General features: G+C 46.1%; 1 protein-coding gene across 1 annotated transcript in view; it reads right to left on the bottom strand.

Moving 5' to 3' along the window:
* LOC123758460 (CD109 antigen) overlaps positions 1-20,718 on the bottom strand; it is an 89,001-nt gene that overhangs the window by 28,827 nt on the left and 39,456 nt on the right. Inside the window, exons 14-19 of the mRNA XM_069322712.1 lie at positions 13,408-13,599; positions 12,269-12,456; positions 10,610-10,770; positions 9,537-9,653; positions 3,897-3,944; positions 3,291-3,401 (exon numbers count right to left, since the gene is read on the bottom strand). Coding sequence (XP_069178813.1) covers positions 3,291-3,401; positions 3,897-3,944; positions 9,537-9,653; positions 10,610-10,770; positions 12,269-12,456; positions 13,408-13,599 — 817 coding nt within the window. The remainder of the gene's footprint in view (positions 1-3,290; positions 3,402-3,896; positions 3,945-9,536; positions 9,654-10,609; positions 10,771-12,268; positions 12,457-13,407; positions 13,600-20,718) is intronic.

The following is a 20,718-nucleotide window of genomic DNA, read 5'->3' as shown; positions in this document are numbered from 1 at the left end:
GCATGTGGTACAGTAGAGTCCACACGTGGTTGCAGCATTCTAGATCTTGTGCTAACATCAGAAGATGGCATGATTGATCAAATTCAGGTGAGAATGCTGACACCTTCGTGTGATCACACTATTTTAAGGTGGATTACGAATATGGAAACCCACATAAAGGTAAACAATAATTTCTAGATTACCATTGAGGAGACTATCGAGGAATGAGAGAGGAACTGCAAAACATCTCCTGAAGGAAGGCGAACATGGCATGAAAACATCATGGCAAAATTTCAAGAGAAAACAAAAAGAAAGGGGAACAAGATGGGTGACATGGAACGTAAAACGGACATAGATAACCAAGCGGAACCTCCGGAGAACAAAGTCACCATGAACATCAATGATTACGAGATATATAAACAAGCACTAAATTCGGCTATCCAGAAAATCAGATCAGCCAAAAGAAACAATGAAAGAAAACTTGCCCATTACATAAAAGATCTAAACTAGTTCTATGCTTATATAAGAAGTAGAACCAAAACAAAAGAGTTTGTAGGATTAATGGGCGAGTCTGACTGAAATATAATGGACGATATGTGCTAGCTATATGCTGTATTGTGCCTGCTAAGTTCTGTTAAACTACCATTCAAGCTGTCATTGCAATCACTCTGAGCTACCTATGTGCTTTAATATACCTACAATTTTTCCCTCATCTTTTACTTTTTTCATGCTATGTAACTTTTATCATTTTTATAAATTCTGCAAGTATTTACCTACTTATAAGTTTCTTAGATTAAGGACCTGCCCGAAACGCTGCGCGTACTAGTGACTTTACAAGAATGTAATTACTATGCTATGTATCCTCACAATCCCAATGTATCTTCTTGTATATATATAAGTAAATAAATAAAAGGAAAGTAAACACTAAATTAATATTTTACATCAGAGTTCACACTAGAAAGGTTAGATAGCATTCCATTACCCACACAAGAGGTGGCGAGAATCAATTTAGGGATTTACCCATAACATGCGACATAATCAGGAAAAACATTCTTCATATTCTAAATTATAAATAAGCCTAAAGTCTACTTCCATAAGTCGATAATGACTGTTTTAGAACCGTGCTTGTGGGACGCATCTCGAGCCGGAGGGAGAAGAAAGGCCTTTATTTGAGAGAGAGAGAGAAGCTCGACCTGTCAATCTGCACATATATAATCTCAAAAAAACTTCTCAAGTCTCGCAACAACAGTCTTCCTGATCCACCGACGAGCTGGCTAGCATTGGGAAGTATACCCGGTTAACCAATAGTATACATTGTAGTGGCCAGTATTTATATACACCGTGTTAATGGGTCATGATGCAGGCGAGTCACCCGGAATGGGTAAGCCTTGTTTTACCCATATATAAGCTGTTCCTTGTTATATTCCGCATATATCAGGTACTGTTTACTATTATGTAATTATCCGGCAGATAAGTTCAAAGGGGAAGGTGAAATGACAACATTTTACTCTGGTGCAACACGAGCCATCCAGAGTCGCCATTAGGGCCTAACCCACACGTTTCAGCACGGAGGCCTAACCCACACGTTTCAGCACGGAGGCCTAACCCACACGTTTCAGCACGGAGGCCTAACCCACACGTTTCAGCACGGAGGCCTAACCCACACGTTTCAGCACGGAGGCCTAACCCACACGTTTCAGCACGGAGGCCTAACCCACACGTTTCAGCACGGAGGCCTAACCCACATGTTAGTGACGGAGGAGAGTCCATTACCAGGCTACATTCTACATAACAGCTGTGTTTAATATTAATACTAATTGTAGTTAACAATTTATAGTAAATTTCTATTAAATGATTAATTTCGATTGATGGACTATGTAATCAACACCCCCCCTCCCCCCCAATATGTTAAGGGAGGCTCCTAGCAAGACAATAATCAAATCATACAGTCCACTAAGAAAACACAGTTCACTCAAATTAAATTTAAGCACTTCAGAAATAAATTAATATATTAAAATAAATTAATAAATCAAATAAATGAAGAAATTCCTGCTGGGAGATTTTCCCACAAGAACATTTGTCAGCAATTTTTTCTCCTTTTTCTGCCAATTAGAAATGTTAAATTAATAAATATATACAATATTTTGCATGTTGCTGAAATTACTTGAGCAATATTTTGGAGTGAGTCTTATCTAACGTAATTATTATTTTCTACTACCCTAATACCATTGAATTTGCTAGAATTTCGATACCTTTCCCGAGAGACATTCGTACAAGAAGCCTGTACACACTTTAAATAAATCAAATTGCATAATTGTTTTACAGTGGGTATAGAGAAAACTGTAGGAAAAAAGGAAACACATATACAACCTTAAAATTATATGGGATAGTGTACAAGATTTATGGACCTGAGTTACTGACCCGACAGTTTAAGTGGCTGACTGACATCAGTAACTGGAGCCTTGTTTACCCAGCCACTGATCTCTTGCCTTCCAGAATATGATTTGAACATTTCCCAACATATTAACACTTCCGGGTTTAATGGAGTCCCGGGTTTAATGAGTAGGGTATAACTCCATATTGGAGTTATATATATATATATATATATATATATATATATATATATATATATATATATATATATATATATATATATATATGTCGTACCTAATAGCCAGAACGCACTTCTCAGCCTACTATGCAAGGCCCGATTTGCCTAATAAGCCAAGTTTTCCTGAATTAATATATTTTCTCTAATTTTTTTCTTATGAAATGATAAAGCTACCCATTTCATTATGTATGAGGTCAATTTTTTTTTATTTGAGTTAAAATTAACGTAGATATATGACCGAACCTAACCAACCCTACCTAACCTATCTTTATTGGTTAGGTTAGGTAGCCGAAAAAGTTAGGTAGGTTAGGTAGACGAAAAACAATTAATTCATGAAAACTTGGCTTATTAGACAAATCGGGCCTTGCATAGTAGGCTGAGAAGTGCGTTCTGGCTATTAGGTACGACATATATATATATATATATATATATATATATATATATATATATATATATATATATATATATATATATATATATATATATATATATATATATATATATATATATATAACGTCCCTATACTCCATATAGGGACGAAACGTCGTCGTCCCTTCACCTTCTAGTGTGTGGTCTGGTCAACATACTTTAGCCACGTTATTGTGACTCATCGCCTGCATCAAGTGGATACTACGGTACCAACAGACTAAAGGGAAGTATGAAAGAAATCCTTGAGCAGAAATATTGTTGCATCACTCACCAATCCAGATCTCAGAGTTGCACCACTCAACGTCATCTTCATCAAAGATGTCCATAATAAACTGTGTTCTGAAGAGCCGGAAGAGTGAGTCTGAACTGAGCATGAGTGGATCTGAAATAGTCACAGGGAAGATAAGGAATTATCAGTGGATATAAAATGGTCATTGGAAGGCAAAGCACTTGTGAGGGAGGGTGGAGGGGGGGGGGCGCAGGGAAGCTGAAACATGACAGAAGCAACATCACATTTCCAGATGCAACCGATCCCAAAAACACGCTGACTACGCCCACCCAAACCACCGGGCCCCCACACAGGAGTCATAACATATGCATTACCCAGAGGAGGGAATCCTTGGGACCAGACTCCTGAATCTTCTAAATGGAAGATAACCCCTAACCTTTGGTCAGGGTTATCAAACCAGTGAAACAGAATGCAACTCTGGCCAGGTGGACATTGCACGAGTCCATAGGAAGCAAAAGGTGAACATTGCTTGAGTTGATATGAAGCAATTACTGTGAAAGCCACAACCTAACAACTAGAAAAATTACAGGCTCATGATGCGGCAATCTTTCAATCAATGTTAACAAAAAGCATCAGTTAATTACTCACCCTCTTGGTCCTCATGCTGGGCGGGGAAGTCCTCGTACAGCCTCTCACCTGTCAATAAAACATCCAGTATTGAATTCAACGAAACGTCTTTCTGGCGAGTCTCTTCCATGGCATCCTAAAGCTACTCGCCTAGGTAGTTCAAAGTTAGCAAGTCAATTTCTGGCCTCAAAAACTGAATCTGGCCCCTTCATTAGAAGCAGGCGAGTCTGGGAATACAAGATCACCACAAGCCAAAAAATATTCCACAAGAAAGTTAGAGTGCCCCCAAACAAGCAACTGCATGAAAACATTGGTAACCCTGTTAACTATACACTCATTGTTCCGACAAAACTACTAGTTAGCAACACTCCCACCACCATATGGCAGTCTCAGAAACTCGAGAGATCCTCCTGGCTACTCCAATCAGACGTGTGCTGCCCATAAACAACCCCTGATACCCTCAGGAAGGAGGGAAGGGCAGGAAGGACGAACCACTGAAGGGAGCCACCAGAAAGAGTCATTTTACTACATTCAACTCTGGATTTTTGGGAGGGTTACCTTTGGTGGCTCCCTGAAACTGAAATTCGCCATATAAAACAAAGGCTGACTGTAGGAGGGAGGAAAATGCAATAAAACACAAACCTGAACAGTCCAGGTCCAAAAACGAAGGAAACAGACAGGAACACCAGCAGCAAATTGAACTGTCCTGCAAAAAGTGCGGGAAGGTGAATGAACCCAACAGACTCAGGATGAAAACTGGGCACCTGAACTGAGGACCTCCCCGAAAATCCCAAGAGAAATGCAAGGAGTGACACACTGGCCCACCAGGCAAGGCAAAAGAAGATAATCCCAACGTCAATAGATCAACACCATCAACCCCAAGTCACCAAAAAGTTGACACAAAAGCAACAAACAGGACCAAACGAAGAAAGAAATTGCTAGTTAGGGGGGGGGGGATAGAAAAAAGAGATACCTGGGTTAGACAAAAAGGCTAATGAGAATAAAAAGCTGGACAGAAAGCCAAATCGCTGAGATAATAACCAAAGCAGCTAAGAAGACAACCGCAGATAAGATAGAAGACACGACAGGCACAAACCACCTCCAAGAAACCCCACATAGAAGAAGATCTGCACAGATGAGGCAGCCACAGGATACACAGAGGACAACAGAGTGAGGAACACTGAACTACAGAGGTCACACAGGAAGAAAGGAGAGGCAGCCCCCAACCACTAAGGAACATTACCCAACAAAGCCTCGGAAGATGGAACATCAAAAGATGCACGGGAGTAAATACTGATCCCCCAAGATACAGAAAGTAAGGTTGAACCAGCCACCAATGCGGCTAACACATCAAACCAGACGACAGGCCTGATCTCATCGAAACCTTTAAAATACTGAACAGTTTGGAGGATAATGATCCAGACCACTTCTTTAAAAGGTAAAATGTAAGGTACAGAGAGCAACAAGGAACTGTTGGCAGCTGATAAGAATCGAGCTGCTTGGAGTCCAAACTAGCCAGTTGTCGAGGCTGGAAAAGATGTGGGAACCCAAAGACACAATAGCCAAAAAATACAACACCAAAATTTGTTCCGGGTGTCAGGGACTAACTACTGAATCAAGGAGCCCAGCATAACAGGCCAGGGAGCCACAGAACCAGAAAAACCGGTACTCGACAAGACACAGCCTGGAAAGCCAGGGACACTGACCAAGACCCTTCCACCTGCAGGGTGGAGAGAAGACGGAAGTCAATCCACCCCAAAAATGGTAGGCATGCCAAGCCAAAAAATCCAAGGAATGACAACTAGATAGGAAGAGACGTAGAACATCAAACCTCGAACAGAAAGACCTGGACCCCAAAACAAAACAAGGTCAGAATGAACTCCAATGCGAGACAATGGCCCTAACGTGGGAGCCGACATAAGATCACCCAGACCACAGCCAGGGAAGACGAGACAGTGGATGTCTCGTCTTCGTCTTCTGGGTGAGCCCCGGAGGTTTCCCTGGAACTATCAGGCTGATACATGTTATATTAGTCTGGAGAATCAGTCAATTGGAGTTCAGCCTACTGGGGACCACAAGTCAGAACCTGGCCCCCCTCAGAGAGGCAAAGGGAGCAATGGCCTATATAAACCCTCATGGGGTTGGGGGCAGTCCTCGTTTACCATCGACCAGGGTTGGCACCCAGAAAGGTAGGTATAATAAAAACTCCAATAGGCAAGAAATTGCAACCGAAAACCCAACAGGGAGGCAAAACTCGCCCTACAAATTAAGGAAACAAGCAGACGTCACGCGCCGCCTGGCCGCGCAGCTTCCCTACCGGGGAAGGGAAGCCTCGAAGGGAAGCCCCTCCGTGCAGGCAGAGGGGGGGGACCAAAACCTGGCTCAAAACCCTTTAAGCCGCGAAACAAAACCTGGGCCAGGTTTTGTCTCATGGTCCGCGGTAGGCTGAACTCCAATTGACCGATGTCCCAGACTAATATAACACAACCTGATAGCTCCAGGGAGCCGTAGAGGCTCCTCTCGGAAAAATCCAGGTGGCTGACTACTGAACAAACTCGCCCTTAATATTGAAGAAACTTTTTACATATTTGAAAATGAATCACCAGTCAGATCTAAGAGTACAAAGTTTAAACTTTATGGAAAGGGCCCCTCTTCATAATAAAAATAATTTACCGTGTCTGGGGACAGGCAGTCATGCAGTGTATATATACCGTGTCTTCCGGCGAATAAGATGTACCCTCGCATAGGACGCACCACTATTTTACAAGGCTATTTTGTGGAAAAACTACTTTAGTATGTTTCATCATACATTTATTGAATATTTTGAAGTGGATTTTGTACCCCGACTCTTACCTCCTCTAATATCAGCTGTTGTTGATTTAGGAGCGACGACGATCATGGGATGGGATGCGCCCCGGCGTACCCCGAGATGGGATAATCGCGAAGCCCGGAAAGGTGGAACGCCAAGCCAAATCGCAAAACGAGTGAAGCCAAACACTATAAACTAACATACCATACGGCAAATAAACGCACAGACGGGCAGATTGGGGAGCCCCAGGAGTCCCATAGGGTGACAAGCACCGGCCCCGCTCCACACAGAGAACACCAGGTAGCAAAACGAAAACTCGGCAGAGCAAAAGCCGGCCGCCCACCATGACTGAAGGCACACCAGGAGCCCACCAAGACCCACCAACCCCGGCACCTCTCGGCCAAGCCGGCCCCCGAACACCTTCACCCCGCCGGGAGAACCAGCCAGAACACGCCAAAAAATAATCTATCAACAATCCCGTGACCCAAGGCGATATGTGCGCCAGGCGTCGTACAACCTGACCGTTGAATAAGGATGTCAAACGGCAATATCAAAGCCAAAACGCGGAAACAAGACGTGATCTGGCCGCTCCCAGGTGGAGGTGTCCAGACGTCCGCTCGGCGTCAAAGTTGAACCAGGAGTCCTTAATATCAGCTGTGTAGTTGTTTATATTCTGGGCAAGAGAATTGCTATACAGAATGTGACACTTGTATTTCTGGATATGATGTTTCGTGTTGCCGCATCAGGCCACCAGGGCGGCGCACCCGGTGGTGGCGCACAGACACACATCTCTGGGTTTTGTTGTCATTCACTCATTGCAAATGGTTGATAGGAGGATGAAAATTTAACATTCCTTTCAAATTTCTAGGAGCATTTTTCATTTAGATTAATTTGGCTTGTTTTTAATATTTTGTTATTAGCAACGAATTTTGTGCCTAGAGAACTTACGGAGTATGCTCGTCTGGCTCCCGGCCTATATGGCGCTCGTCTCACTACGGCAATTTTTTTATACATTTAAAAATAAAAAATGCGCGTCTTATACGCTGGTAAATATGGTAAGTTAGGTTTAAATTGAGGTTCCACCCAAGGTCAAACTACTAACTCTTCCCAGGATGACCACATCACAAGAAGCTGACAAACTCCTGGGGTACCTATTTACTTCTAGGTAAACAGGTGCATTAGGATATAGGAAACATGCCCAACCTTTTCTGTCTCGCCCGGGATTCGAACCCAGAATTCCTGAGTGAAAGTCAATAACACACGTGACGGAACTACCAGGACTCGCCTCAGGATAGTTGGCTTGATAAATTCTCTCTAACTTCACTGCCAAGTTGTAAACATCTGTGAGACATAACATTTAATTCACAACTTGTGAGACGAAAATTGGAATATGCAGCACTTGTATGGTGTCTATGTCAAGAAGCACACAAATAAAAGGGTCCCGGTAGCACAGTCAGATTCGTTCTCAACTCTAAATCGAGAAGTCCTGGTTCGAATCCCGGGCGGGACAGAAAGAACTGGGTGAATTTCCTATCACCTAATGTCTCTGTTTACGTAGTAGTAAGTAGGTACTCAGGAGTTAGTCAGCATGTTGTGTGGTTGTATCCTGGACGGGGTCAGTAGTTCGACCTTGGGGGGGGGGGCACGACCTCAATATAAGCCTAACGTGTATGAATACACCCTGGCTGCCTGTCCCCCGACACAATGAATTATAATTAAACTGGAAAAGGTGCAAAGGCATGCTACAAAATGACTTCCGGAACTGAAAAAAGCGTTACAATGAGAGACTAGAGGCATTATAGATGCCAAAACTAGAAGAAAGAAAAAACAGGTTATATGATCACCACTTACAAAATACTAACAGGAATCGACCAAATTGACAAAGAGGAATTCCTGAAACCAGTAACTTCACGAACACGAGGACACAGATACAAGCTAAGGAAATAAAGATGCTGAAAAAAATATTAGAACGTTTTCTTTTGCAAACAGAATGGTAGATGGTTGGAACAAGTTAGGTGAGAAGGTGGTGGAGGCTAAAACCGTCAGTAGTTTCAAAGTGTTATACGACAAAGAGTACTGGGAAGACGGGACACCACGAGCGTAGCTCTCATCCTGTAACTACACTTATATAATTACAAGCTCATTCTAAGAAACTTCTGAAAAGCAAAAATATGAAAGCACACTTTGTTGTAAATGGCTGACAGGTGCAAGATCCAGCCAGGTGAGATAGATATATATCAGTGGTACACATGTTTGATCATTCCCTACAGCCCTGCTTCTTTGGGCCTTTCAAGTGAATTGTAGTGTAATGTAACTGATATTTTCAGCCGAAGTCTGAAGGAGATTGCAAGTAAGTGGACTTCCATATTAGTTGAGTTTTCCAGTAATAATAATCTTTCAAGAAGAAGGCATTTATTTTTTTTATTATCATATATACAAGAGTTCTTACATTCTTGTATAGCACGCATAGCGTTTCGGACAATCTCATTTCATCCCTTACAGCACACATTTATATTGTCTTATGAGTAAATAACAAGCTGGTTCCTTTATATAAATTCAATTATCTATTTATAAAGGAAGATAAAACAGAGAGAAGCGAGAAGCTACCTCACCCGTCTCAATAGGTCACAACATGGCGCGAGAACCATATACTGAGTGAGGGACACCTGTCACCTGCTCCATCACACCCTCCCTAAAGCACTCCCTTACACCCTATCTCAAGGTCCATCACACCCTCCCTAAAGCACTCCCTTACACCCTATCTCAAGGCTCACACCAACATACAAGGTCACAGACACATGCAGGTTCATAAATATAATAAAAAAGCATAAAAAGTTGCAAAAAAGACTCACATCCTAGTTCATCGAAGGCATTGGTACAGTGGTTCTTGCCGTCACAAAGATGGTCATGAAGGAAGCAGGTCCCATCTCCACACTCCAGGTGACCCTTTCTGATATCACATCTCCTTTCTGTCAAGAGGAATGCACCTTGTCATTCTCTACAACAACACTGTAGTTTGATTTTTAGTGTAAATTAAATAATTTCATCGAAGACATGTCCCAGTTTGGTAACTTTTTTTCTGAAAAGATTATAATGTTTTCAAACTTTGCAAGACCTAAGCTCAAGATCTGATCAGATCCTTCTTCAAAATTCAAGAATGAATTAATATTACTTTCTCAACCCAATTTACCTTCTTGTATATAAATTAATAAATTATTTATGCATTATGTTCAAAGACTATTTTCATAAAAACAATGAACCATTTTACATATTCAAGACAATATTTATGCTAATAAATGAGGCCCACCAAAGTTTTACCCATCTTTAAGTTGTAGGAGATTTATATGCTTAAACAGGCAAAGATAATCCATGCAAATTTACACAAAATTTTCACCTTCAGCAGATCATGTATGTTCAATATACCAACGGTACCTCATCATGTCCGTATATCACAAGTACATCAAAAGGTCACAGGTCTAACAACACTGCAGATCAGAAATGACAGGATTAATCTCATCAAAACTTGTATAATTCTGAATAATTTGAAGGATATTAATCCCAGACCACTTCTTTAAAAAGTAATGACATATAGGTTATATCTTGAGGTTATCTTGAGATGATTTCGGGGCTTTTTAGTGTCCCCGCGGCCCGGTCCTCAACCAGGACTCCACCCCCAGGAAGCAGCCCGTGACAGCTGACTAACAGCCAGGTTCCTATTTTACTGCTAGGTAACAGGGGCATAGGTTGAAAGAAACTCTGCCCATTGTTTGTCGCCGGCGCCTGGAATCGAACACAGGATCACAAGTCCAGCGTGCTGTCCGCTCGGCCGACCGGCTCCCATTTCTTTTGCAAACTATAATACAAAGACCCAGGATAAAAAGATCAGTAGAGAGAGAATATTACTAAACAAAGAATATGCAGTAACCTGTGCCAGGAGCGAGGGCGACGGTGGCGTCAGTGAGGAGTATGATGGCAGCGTCCTGGAAGGTGGCGAGGACGTCTCTGGCGTAGCTGTGGGCCGGCAGGGACACCAGACGGTCAGCTAACTCTCCTTCCCGTGAGCGATGCAGCACCGCGTGGTTAGTTCTGCACCAGACAACATCCATAATACAACGACACAAATAATAGCGTTAAGATGGAAATTACTGGGTGCAGTTTGTTATCTTAGAGATGAAAAGATTAGAGAGTTTTTGGACATGAGAATCTGTATGCAATTTAGAATGTTAAAAATTAGTAATTGTTATGTTAGTAATTATTACTTACTATATATATATGTAAGTATCTCTTATTGGTGTTTATTACTCATGATGTTTGGTCCGTTATTTAATGTTGCTCAACAGTACAACTAAAACTCATCACTGTTACCCTGGATGAATACCACCTCCACTCAGCTGCTATGATAGTCAATCCTCACCAGAAGAATATCTCAACATTACTGGACAATTTATGCTGGGGCCGAGCCCGAGCCCCCACTAAATTACAGTACTGTATAACCATAGACTATAATAAGTTTAGTCTACATATAAAGCCAGGGCTTAACTTGGTTTGTTTCACACTTCATACATGATGGGTTTTCCATCAATTGACTATTTGGGGGAGAGAGTGGGACGAGCGAGCGGCGCTTTGGTTTGATGACGTTTTTCACGGGGAGAGTTCTTGGACTGTTCGGTCTTGGGTTGGAATGTTCTACCAGTTGGGGTTTGTTTTGGACGCCTTTCTGGGTGCCTTTCCTGGACGATGGCAGGCATGACTGTACTCTCAGGCAAGGGAGTTATATAGGCCATTGCTCCCTGCGCCTCTCTGAGGGAGCCAGGTTGTGTCTCGTGGTTCCCAGTACGTAACAACTCCATGTGACTGATGCCTCACACTAATATAACATATCAGCCTGATAGTTCCAGGGAGCCTCCGGGACTAACCCAGAAAATGGCGTTTCATCACATTCAACGCTGGTTTATTCATTATAATTTATAATTCATTATGGTGCGGGACAAGAAGCCAGTTTATACACACAGTTAGGCCTATATCTAGGGGTCATATATACCCCCAGGGTCAAATTACTGATCCTCCCCAGGGCGCAACCCACAACAAGTTGACTGTCTCCTGACTATGTATTTACTGCTAGATGAACAAGACCATTAGGTAATAGGAAATGTGCCCAACTAGTTCTGTCCTGCCCGGGATTCAAACCTGGAATTCTCGATTGAGTCGAGAACGAACCTGACTGTACTACTGGGACTATACTGAACACTTGCTTGTTCCAAAGGAGTTTCCTGCCTTATCAAATTGTAAAGATTGTCAGCCTCAAGGGATAATCATGCCAAGTGAGAAATTTATACCTCAATAATTTTGATGAACGATTTAACTAAGGAATAGTTATAGTACAATATGTCAGGTCTGAATAATATATAAATGAGCCATTCTTTTATGTCAAGGGCGACAAGACCATAGGATTAACACAACTAGAAATCACACCGACATGATGGGATAAAAGTTAATTTGATAGCTATTTAATTATTCAAGTTCCTTCTATACAAATATAAACCATGGGGGGAGGGGCAAGGTTTACAAGTGGTAGTGGCCTGACCTGTGTAATGGCTCCATGTTAGCCATGGTGTGAATGATGCGGGAGTGTGTGAGGGCATTAGGGTGCTGCCTCTGATAGTTGAGGCCACGCTGGCAGAAGAGAACATACAGGGACCCGGGAGGAGCACCCACCACCACCTCCACTGTCTTCTTGGAGTGGTCCTTGTGCTGGTTCATAGACAACCGCACCTACAACCAAATATAACAAAGTAATAACAATAACACATTGTCATACAACACAAATAGAAATATTCTTAAATGTTATAAATTTAAAAGCTAATTAGTGTGCATTAGCAAGTATTACCAAGGTAATTAGTGTGCATTAGAAAGTATTACCAAGGTAATTAGTGTGCATTAGCAAGTATTACCAAGGTAATTAATGTGCCTAAGTATTACCAAGGCAATCAGTTGCATAAGCAAGTATTACCAAAAATAAGTATTATATGCCAGCATCAGTAATCAGGGTGGATGACCCTGTAAAATCTGATTATCACTTCCTGTTTCACTTCTCTCCCTCTCCCTGCCTCACACCTCAGGTGTACCACACACACTCCCTCTCCCTGCCTCACACCTCAGGTGTACCACACACACTCCCTCTCCCTGCCTCACACCTCAGGTGTACCACACTCTCCCTCTCCCTGCCTCACACCTCAGGTGTACCACTCTCCCTCTCCCTGCCTCACACCTCAGATGTACCACACTCTCCCTCTCCCTGCCTCACACCTCAGGTGTACCACTCTCCCTCTCCCTGCCTCACACCTCAGATGTACCACACTCTCCCTGCCTCACACCTCAGGTGTTCTTGTATCAGGAGTTCCGTTACAGATACAGCCTCATGAGATCTTGATACATTACCTGCATGTTATATTAGACGTTGATGCCCACCCCTCCCTCCCTCCCTCCCCTTATATTGATGGCACCTCCCTCTCTCTCCCTCCCTCCCCTTATATTGATGGCACCTCCCTCTCCCTCCCTCCCCTTATATTGATGGCACCTCCCTCTCCCTCCCTCCCCTTATATTGATGGCACCTCCCTCTCTCTCCCTCCCTCCCCTTATATTGATGGCACCTCCCTCTCTCTCCCTCCCCTTATATTGATGCCCCCTCCCTCTCCATATTATGAAAGATTCTAACATCTCACCTCCATGCTATCAAACATCTTGACTGGGAGGGTGAGAGAGTCAGCAAGGATCTCTCCGTCATCTGTGGTGACATAGACGAGGATGGTGAACCTCGGGGCCATGGAGGAGGCCACAGTGATGCTGGTGGTCACCACGTTATCACCATGAGTCACCTCACGTGATGAGTAAACCATCACACCTTTGGAGATAATCTGTTGAGAGATGATGCAAGTTAGCTGCTGTAATTGGCTGAAGTTGTAGCAATTATTGCTAGATGGAGCTAGATGGAGCAACCCATGGAGTGAACGACATGGAAGAAAGTGCAGAATAGAACCCGTGAAGAGCAAAGGTGCCATAGGCACAATCAGAGAACACTGAATAAACATCAGAGGTCCGCGGTTGTTCAACGTCCTCCCAGCGAGTATAAGAAATATTGCCGGAACAACCGTGGACATCTTCAAGAAAAAACTAGATTGTTTCCTTCAAGGAGTGCCGGACCAACCGGGCTGTGGTGGGTATGTGGGCCTGAGGGCCGCTCCAAGCAACAGTCTGGTGGACCAAACTCTCACAAGTCAAGCCTGGCCTCGGGCCGAGCTTTGGGAGTAGAAGAACTCCCAGAACCCCATCAACCAGGTATTGCTAGACTGAACATATGCAAATATCACCCCTATTTTCCAAAGAGGCAGAAAGAGCTCAACAAGAAATTATCGTCCTATCAGCTTGACATCACACATCTGTAAGCTTATGGAGAAAATCCTAAGGGAGGGAATCATTCGCCATCCTTCAGCGAACAATCTTGTAAAATCGACACCACATAGGTCTGTTGAAAATAGATCTTGCGACTCTCCCAGGGAACCAACACATCAAGAATAGGTCGGTAACTAGCCGAAGCCGCCGACAAAAACTGAGAAACACAGTCCTCAGGGAAAAAGTAAACAAAATGGCAAATAAAACTGAAGAGCCAAGGCCCAAGCCGAATCCAACGAGAGAGCCAGCACAGCCTGCCAACACGCGAGATGGGAGGTGAAAAACATGGAAACCGCTTCCCGGAAGATCGGCACAACAGCTTCAGCAAAGCAGACGATGCAGAAGCAGCCGAGACAATTTAAGGCCCTTGCCAAGGGCCCCCACATCCTGGGCCCCTGTATCTAAAAATATGAAAGCCATTCTGAAACCCACTCTGCCTCTGCAGTCTGAAAGCCAATCTTAAGACAGCACCAAAAGACCAAAGAAACACAAGACAGAGGCCCAATGACCGTGTGTCCTAAAGTCATCAGCCACCAAAGCAGCAGAAAAGAGAAGGGACCTGAGCATGCAGTTGCACAAGACCAACATTCCGAGGAAGTAAGTAATTATCAAAAGAAGGCACCAAACCGGGAAGGCTATGTAGCACCATCAAATACGCAAAATAATCAGAGGGCGCTAAATATCACCAAGGATGCCAATACGAGAACAAAAACGCATAAGGCGAACGATATCAAAAGTATCCGAGTCACCAAGAATTCTATCGAGGGACAGGTGACCGCGAGGGGCGGTCGGAAAGCAAGACACACGCTCGTCCTGGAAGTCAGGACATTCAAGAAGGACATGCACGACCGTAAGAGGGACAATGCAACTAGGACAATAAGGAGCAGGGCGGCGCTCCATCAAGTGACCATGGGTTAAGCGAGTATGGCCAATACGCAACCTCGCCAGAGCTGTTTCCCACCGCCGGTTACGGTGGAAGGAGGACGGCCACGAGGAAACACAACATTTAAGAGTACGTAGCTTGTTACCAGTAACAGACAACCAAGAAGCCTGCCAACGGGTAAGAACTGAGGAATGGATAACTGGGTAAAAGTCGGAATACGGAATGCCTTTACGAGAGATGGGACAAGAGCGGACAGCTTCCTTAGCGGCAGCATCCGCACGCTCATTTAAAGACACACCAATATGGCTGGGAACCCAACAAAACTCAACCGACTTAAATTTACTGTGAACGAGAAACAGCCAATGCTGGATCTCGACAACTACTGGATGAACCGGATTAAAGGACCCGAGAGCCATGAGGGCACTACGAGAGTCAACAACAACCACAAAGGAGGACTGACAACGAGAAAGCAGGAGACGAAGAGCATAGAGAATAGCATAAAGTTCTGCTGTAAAGATGCTAGTCTCCGGAGGCAAGCGACACATATAAGTGCGATCAGGAAAAACAACAGAGTAGCCAACACCGTCCGCTGACTTAGACCCATCGGTGAAGACAGAAACGGAGCGGGAGTGAGAAGAAAAGTGCTCGAGGAAAAGGCGTTTGAGAACCGTAGGAGGGGTAAAAGCTTTAGTGATACGGGTCAAGGAAGTACAAAACCGCGGAAGAGGGACCCTCCACGGGGGCAAAGAAGGAACAACACGAGGAGAAACATCAGAAATATGAACGGAGAGAGAATCCTGTAGGCGAGATAACCGGACAGAAAGAGGGAGGTGGTGAAGAGGAACAGGAACCGCAGGAGGGGTAAAAGTTAAAGCACGACAGAGGCGAGAGGAAGGATGTTGCAAGGACCGCGCAAGATAGCGAAGACAGTAGCGATCACGGCGGTCCTGGAGAGACAGGAAGCCAGTGTCAACATACAAGCTAAGGATGGGAGTCGAACGAAAGGCACCAGAACTGAGGCGCAACCCAGTATGGTGCAAAGCATCAAGACGGCGAAGAGTAGAAGGAGAAGCAGACGAGTAAGCAGGGCAACCATAATCGAGCTTAGACAGGACGAGAGAGGAATGTAAAGCAAGGAGAGTGCGCCTATCTGCCCCCCAAGAAGTATGGGACAAGACCCGAAGGAGGGTAAGGGCCTTAGAGCACTCAACACGGAGGTAAGAGATATGGGGAGACCAAGACAAACGAGTGTCAAGGAATAACCCCAAAAGCTTCGCGGAATCTTTGTATTCAAGGGGATGACCATAAAGCGACAAAGAGGGACGAAGAACAACCCGTTTCTGCGTAAAAGTCATGGCACAAGTCTTAGAAGTAGAGAACTTGAAGCCATGACCTGTGGCCCAAGACGACACGGCATCAATTGCAAGTTGAAGCCGGCGTTGAAGGAGAGGCGAATCATCACTCTGACAACAAAGGGTAAGATCATCGTCATAGAGAGCGGAGAAGACACCAGAAGGAAGAGAGGAAAGAAGACCATTGAGGGCAACAAGAAAAAGAGTAGTGCTCAGAACACTACCCTGGGGCACACCTTCGTATTGCTGAAAAGAGGGAGAGAGAGCGGTACCAAGGCGCACCCGAAAGGAACGACGAGAGAGGAAGCTGCGGAGAAAGAGAGGGAGATGACCACGAAGGCCAAAAGAATGAAGTTGAGAGAGGATATGATAACGCCAAGTGGTGTCGTAAGCCTTTTCTAGGTCAAAAAGGACGGCAACAACGGAGGTCTTCGCAGCAAAAGCAGTACGAATATAGACCTCCAAGTTCACCAGGACATCTGTCGTGCTGCGGCACTTGCGGAAACCAAATTGAGAAGGGGAGAGGAGGTGATGGTGTTCCAGGAACCACATCAGACGAACGTTAACCATACGTTCAAAGAGTTTGCAGACACAACTTGTGAGAGCAATAGGGCGAAAGTCCTTAGGGGAAGTACCCAGAGACCCCGGTTTGCGAACAGGGAGGACAACGGCATCGAGCCAGTCCTCAGGGACTGACGACGACTCCCAGATCCGATTATACAGACTCAGTAAATACTGAGACGTGCCCGGAGGGAGATGGCGAAGCATCTCATAATGAATACCATCGGAGCCCGCCGCCGTAGAACCGCAGAGGGCCAGGGCAGAACGAAGTTCAGAGAGAGAGAAGGGATCATTATAGGGAAGCTGAAGATGAGTGCAGAAATCTAAAGGACGAGACTCAAGGACAGGTTTACGAAGAAGGAAAGATTGGGGAAGATGAAGACCAGAGCTAACAGAAGAAAAATGGGAACCCAGTTCGGAAGCGACCTGCAACGGGTCCGCTACAAGAGTATCATGGAGGTGAAGGACCGGTGAAACATCGGGAACGAACTTACCCGCTATCTTGCGGATACGCTTCCAGATCTGGGCCAGAGGGGTCTCGGACGTAATTGATGAGACATAAGATGCCCAACATTCACGTTTAGCCGTACGGATGGCCCTACGGGCCACCGCACTCGCTTTCCGAAAGAAAAGAAAAGAATCGGTCGTCTGCCTACGGCGGTGCCTCTTCCAGGCTGCACGCTTACAGCGGACAGCCCGAGCACAGTCCGCATTCCACCAGGGAACGCACTTCCGTGGACCCCGAGAGGAAGAGCGAGGAATAGAGCGGAGGGCAGCGTTGAAGACAGTGTCATGAAAAAGGAGGAGAGCGCGAGAGAGAGGCAGAAGGGAGAGGTCAGGGAGAGCAGCACTGAGGGTAAATAGGGTCCAGTCTGCCTTAGCAAACTGCCACCTAGGGAAAGAGAGGGAAGGGCGAAAAGAGAAAAAGGAAACAAGGATGGGGAAATGATCACTTCCATGGAGGTCATCAAGAACCTGCCACGTGAAATCTAAGTAAAGAGAAGAAGAGCAGAGAGAAAGATCAAGACAAGAAAGGGTGCGAGTCCGAGAGTCCAAATGAGTGGGCTCACCAGAATTCAGAAGAGACAGGGAAGAAGAGAGGAGAAACGGCTCAAGGAGGCGACCCCGGGTATTCGTCAGAACGTCACCCCAAAGAGAATGACGACAATTGAAGTCACCCAGCAGGAGCACAGGCTCCGGCAAGGAGTCCAGGTGGTGTTTCAAATCAGGAAGAGAGAGCGGGACACTCGGGGGGAGATAAATGGAACAAACTGTGTACCATTTCCCCACAAAGATACGAGCAGCAGAACAATGGAGAGGCGAAGGAAAAAGTAAAGGAACAAAGGGAACATCAGCACGAATCAAAAGAGCAGAAGAATTAGAAGCCCCAGCAATGGCTGGGGGGGGGGAGAGAAAGGAATAGCCACGAAAACGACCAGGACGAGCACCAAGCATTGGCTCCTGGAGACAGACACAAAGGGGCGAAAACCGCGAAATCAGAAGTTGGAGTTCGAGGAAATTGGCGTAATAACCTCGAACGTTCCATTGAAGAATGGACAACGACGAGAAGAGAAAGGACAAAAACAGAGAACAAGGAAGAAACAAAGGCGAAAGACCAACAGAGCACGTTAAAGAATATCAGGGTCGGGATCAGGGTCAGCAAAGTCAGGGTTAGGGGGCATGGGTAAACTGAGCAAAGACGGAGGGAAGGAAACGGGAGAACAGAGCAGAGGTGGGCGGGCAGGGTCTGGAGGAGGAGGAGGAAGAGGAGGAGACAACGGAGAGGAGCCGTCAAGGACAGCAGCAGGAGGAGGGGGAGTAGAAAGAGGGGAGCGCACCCCAGCAAGAGCAGCAACCGAAAGGGAAGCAGGGGCCAAAGAAACCTTCATAGCAGGAACAGGGGGCGCAAGCACTGAAACGGGAGGGGAAGGAGCAACAGAGCCAGGAGGAGGAGCTGAGGAAGAAAGCGAAGCCTTCTTACCCGCCGGGGAAGAGGAAGGAGAGGAGCCAGGCTTACGCTTCTGACTTAAAGAGACCGGTGTCCCAGCAACTACGTACCGGGCAACGGATTCCAGTGTCTCAACGGGAGAAGCCGAACGAGAGCACACACGACGGCCGTTAGGAGAGCGATGGACATCCGCCCGCACCGACAGGCGGTGGGGAGAGCCAATAGATGGAGGAAGAGGATGGGAAGGAGGATCGGAGGGGGACGAGGAAGAAGACACAGAAGACACGACAGACCGGGTAGAAGGAAGGGGAACCCCAGACAGAGGACCAGGAGGAGGATTCTTCGGGAGAGAACCCAAAGGAACAGAGGAGGGGGCAGTGGGCGCATCAGGGTCCAAGGCCCGGAAACGGTTGTGAGTCTGAGGAAGGCGGGAAGGACGAGGAGAGGAAGAGCGCAACACGCGAGCATAAGAGATATTAGCATAAGGCGGGAGCCGGCGAACCTGGCGCCTCGCCTCAGGAAAAGATAAACGCTCCCGGTGCTTCAGGTTGAGGACGGCTGCCTCAAGCTTGTAATGGACACACGCACGGGAGAAGGTAGGATGGGCCTCACCGCAGTTGAGGCAACGAGCCTGGGGAGAAGTGCACTCTGACTTAGAGTGACCTTCGCCACCACACAAAGGACAGAGAGAGACAGTCCCGGAGCAGCGGAGGGCACCATGCCCAAACCTCCAGCACTTGTTGCAGAGCCGAGGAGAAGGAATGTACTCCTGGACAGAGCACCTGGCACCAGCAAGAATGACAGAGGGTGGAAGGGTCCTACCATCAAAGGTAATCTTCACAACCCGGAGGGGTTGACGGCGACTACCACGAGGGGGACGAGTAAACGTGTCCACCTGGAGAATAGAATGGCCCTGGGCAGCGAGGATATGGCGAATATCGTCGTGGCAGTCGCGTAGGTCCCGAACACCGGTTGCAACATGGGGCGGGAGCAAAATAGTGCCAACACTGGCATTCAATTGAGCATTCTTCGAGACCCGAACGGGGGTCTCGCCAAGGCAGGATAAGGCAGCCAAGCGGGAAGCAGCATCCTGAGAAGGAGCAGCAACGACACGTGTACCGAGACGAGTGGGGTTGAAAGTAATGGAGGCATCCACGGAATCAATGAGATGTCGATGAAGGGAGAAATCGTCAGGAGGCGCAGAATCAAGAGGGAGGAGATCAAAATATTTGGCCCACGAAGCGGGACCAAACAAGGCTTGATAGGTAGCAGAACTGGAAGGAATCGAGCGAGGGCGGCCGTGACGAGAACGGCGGTGAGAACCCCCAGAGAGAGAGGGGTTAAAAGGCGCAGTAGTTACAACTAGAGAAGGAGCCGCGCCAGGGGACGAGGTAGTCACCACTGGGGGCTTGGGGCTCGACCCAACCACAGAGGAGGGAGGGGAGCCAGGGGAAGGAGTCAGAGAGGCCAAAGGAGGAGCAAGGTCGGGGCCCAATGCAGCGGAGGCTACAGAGCCCGGTCTTCCAATACGGACCGACTCGGGGGCTTGGTCGCCCACCCCACGAGCCTGAAAAGGTAAGCCAGAAGCAGCCGAAACAGGGGTTATCATCTTGACGAAATTAAGAATTCACTCACGAATGAGCCCCCACACCCACCATGGAGCCACAATTAGAGGCAGGACACCCAACAAGAAGCTATCGCCGATCTAGTCGGGGCCTCCTAGGGGTGCGTCGTGAGTATACGCCCCACAAACGCCACCTTAAGAAACCGACAGTCCGTCGAGATCGGGTTCAGTGACGAAGTGGGGATTGACAATAAAAGGGTCCCCTCGCTCTCGACG

This window comes from Procambarus clarkii, chromosome 11, assembly GCF_040958095.1.
Source record: "Procambarus clarkii isolate CNS0578487 chromosome 11, FALCON_Pclarkii_2.0, whole genome shotgun sequence".
Classification (NCBI taxonomy): Eukaryota; Metazoa; Arthropoda; class Malacostraca; order Decapoda; family Cambaridae; genus Procambarus; species Procambarus clarkii.
Note: the sequence above shows the minus strand (reverse complement) of the source record. Positions and strands in the feature narration are given on the sequence as shown.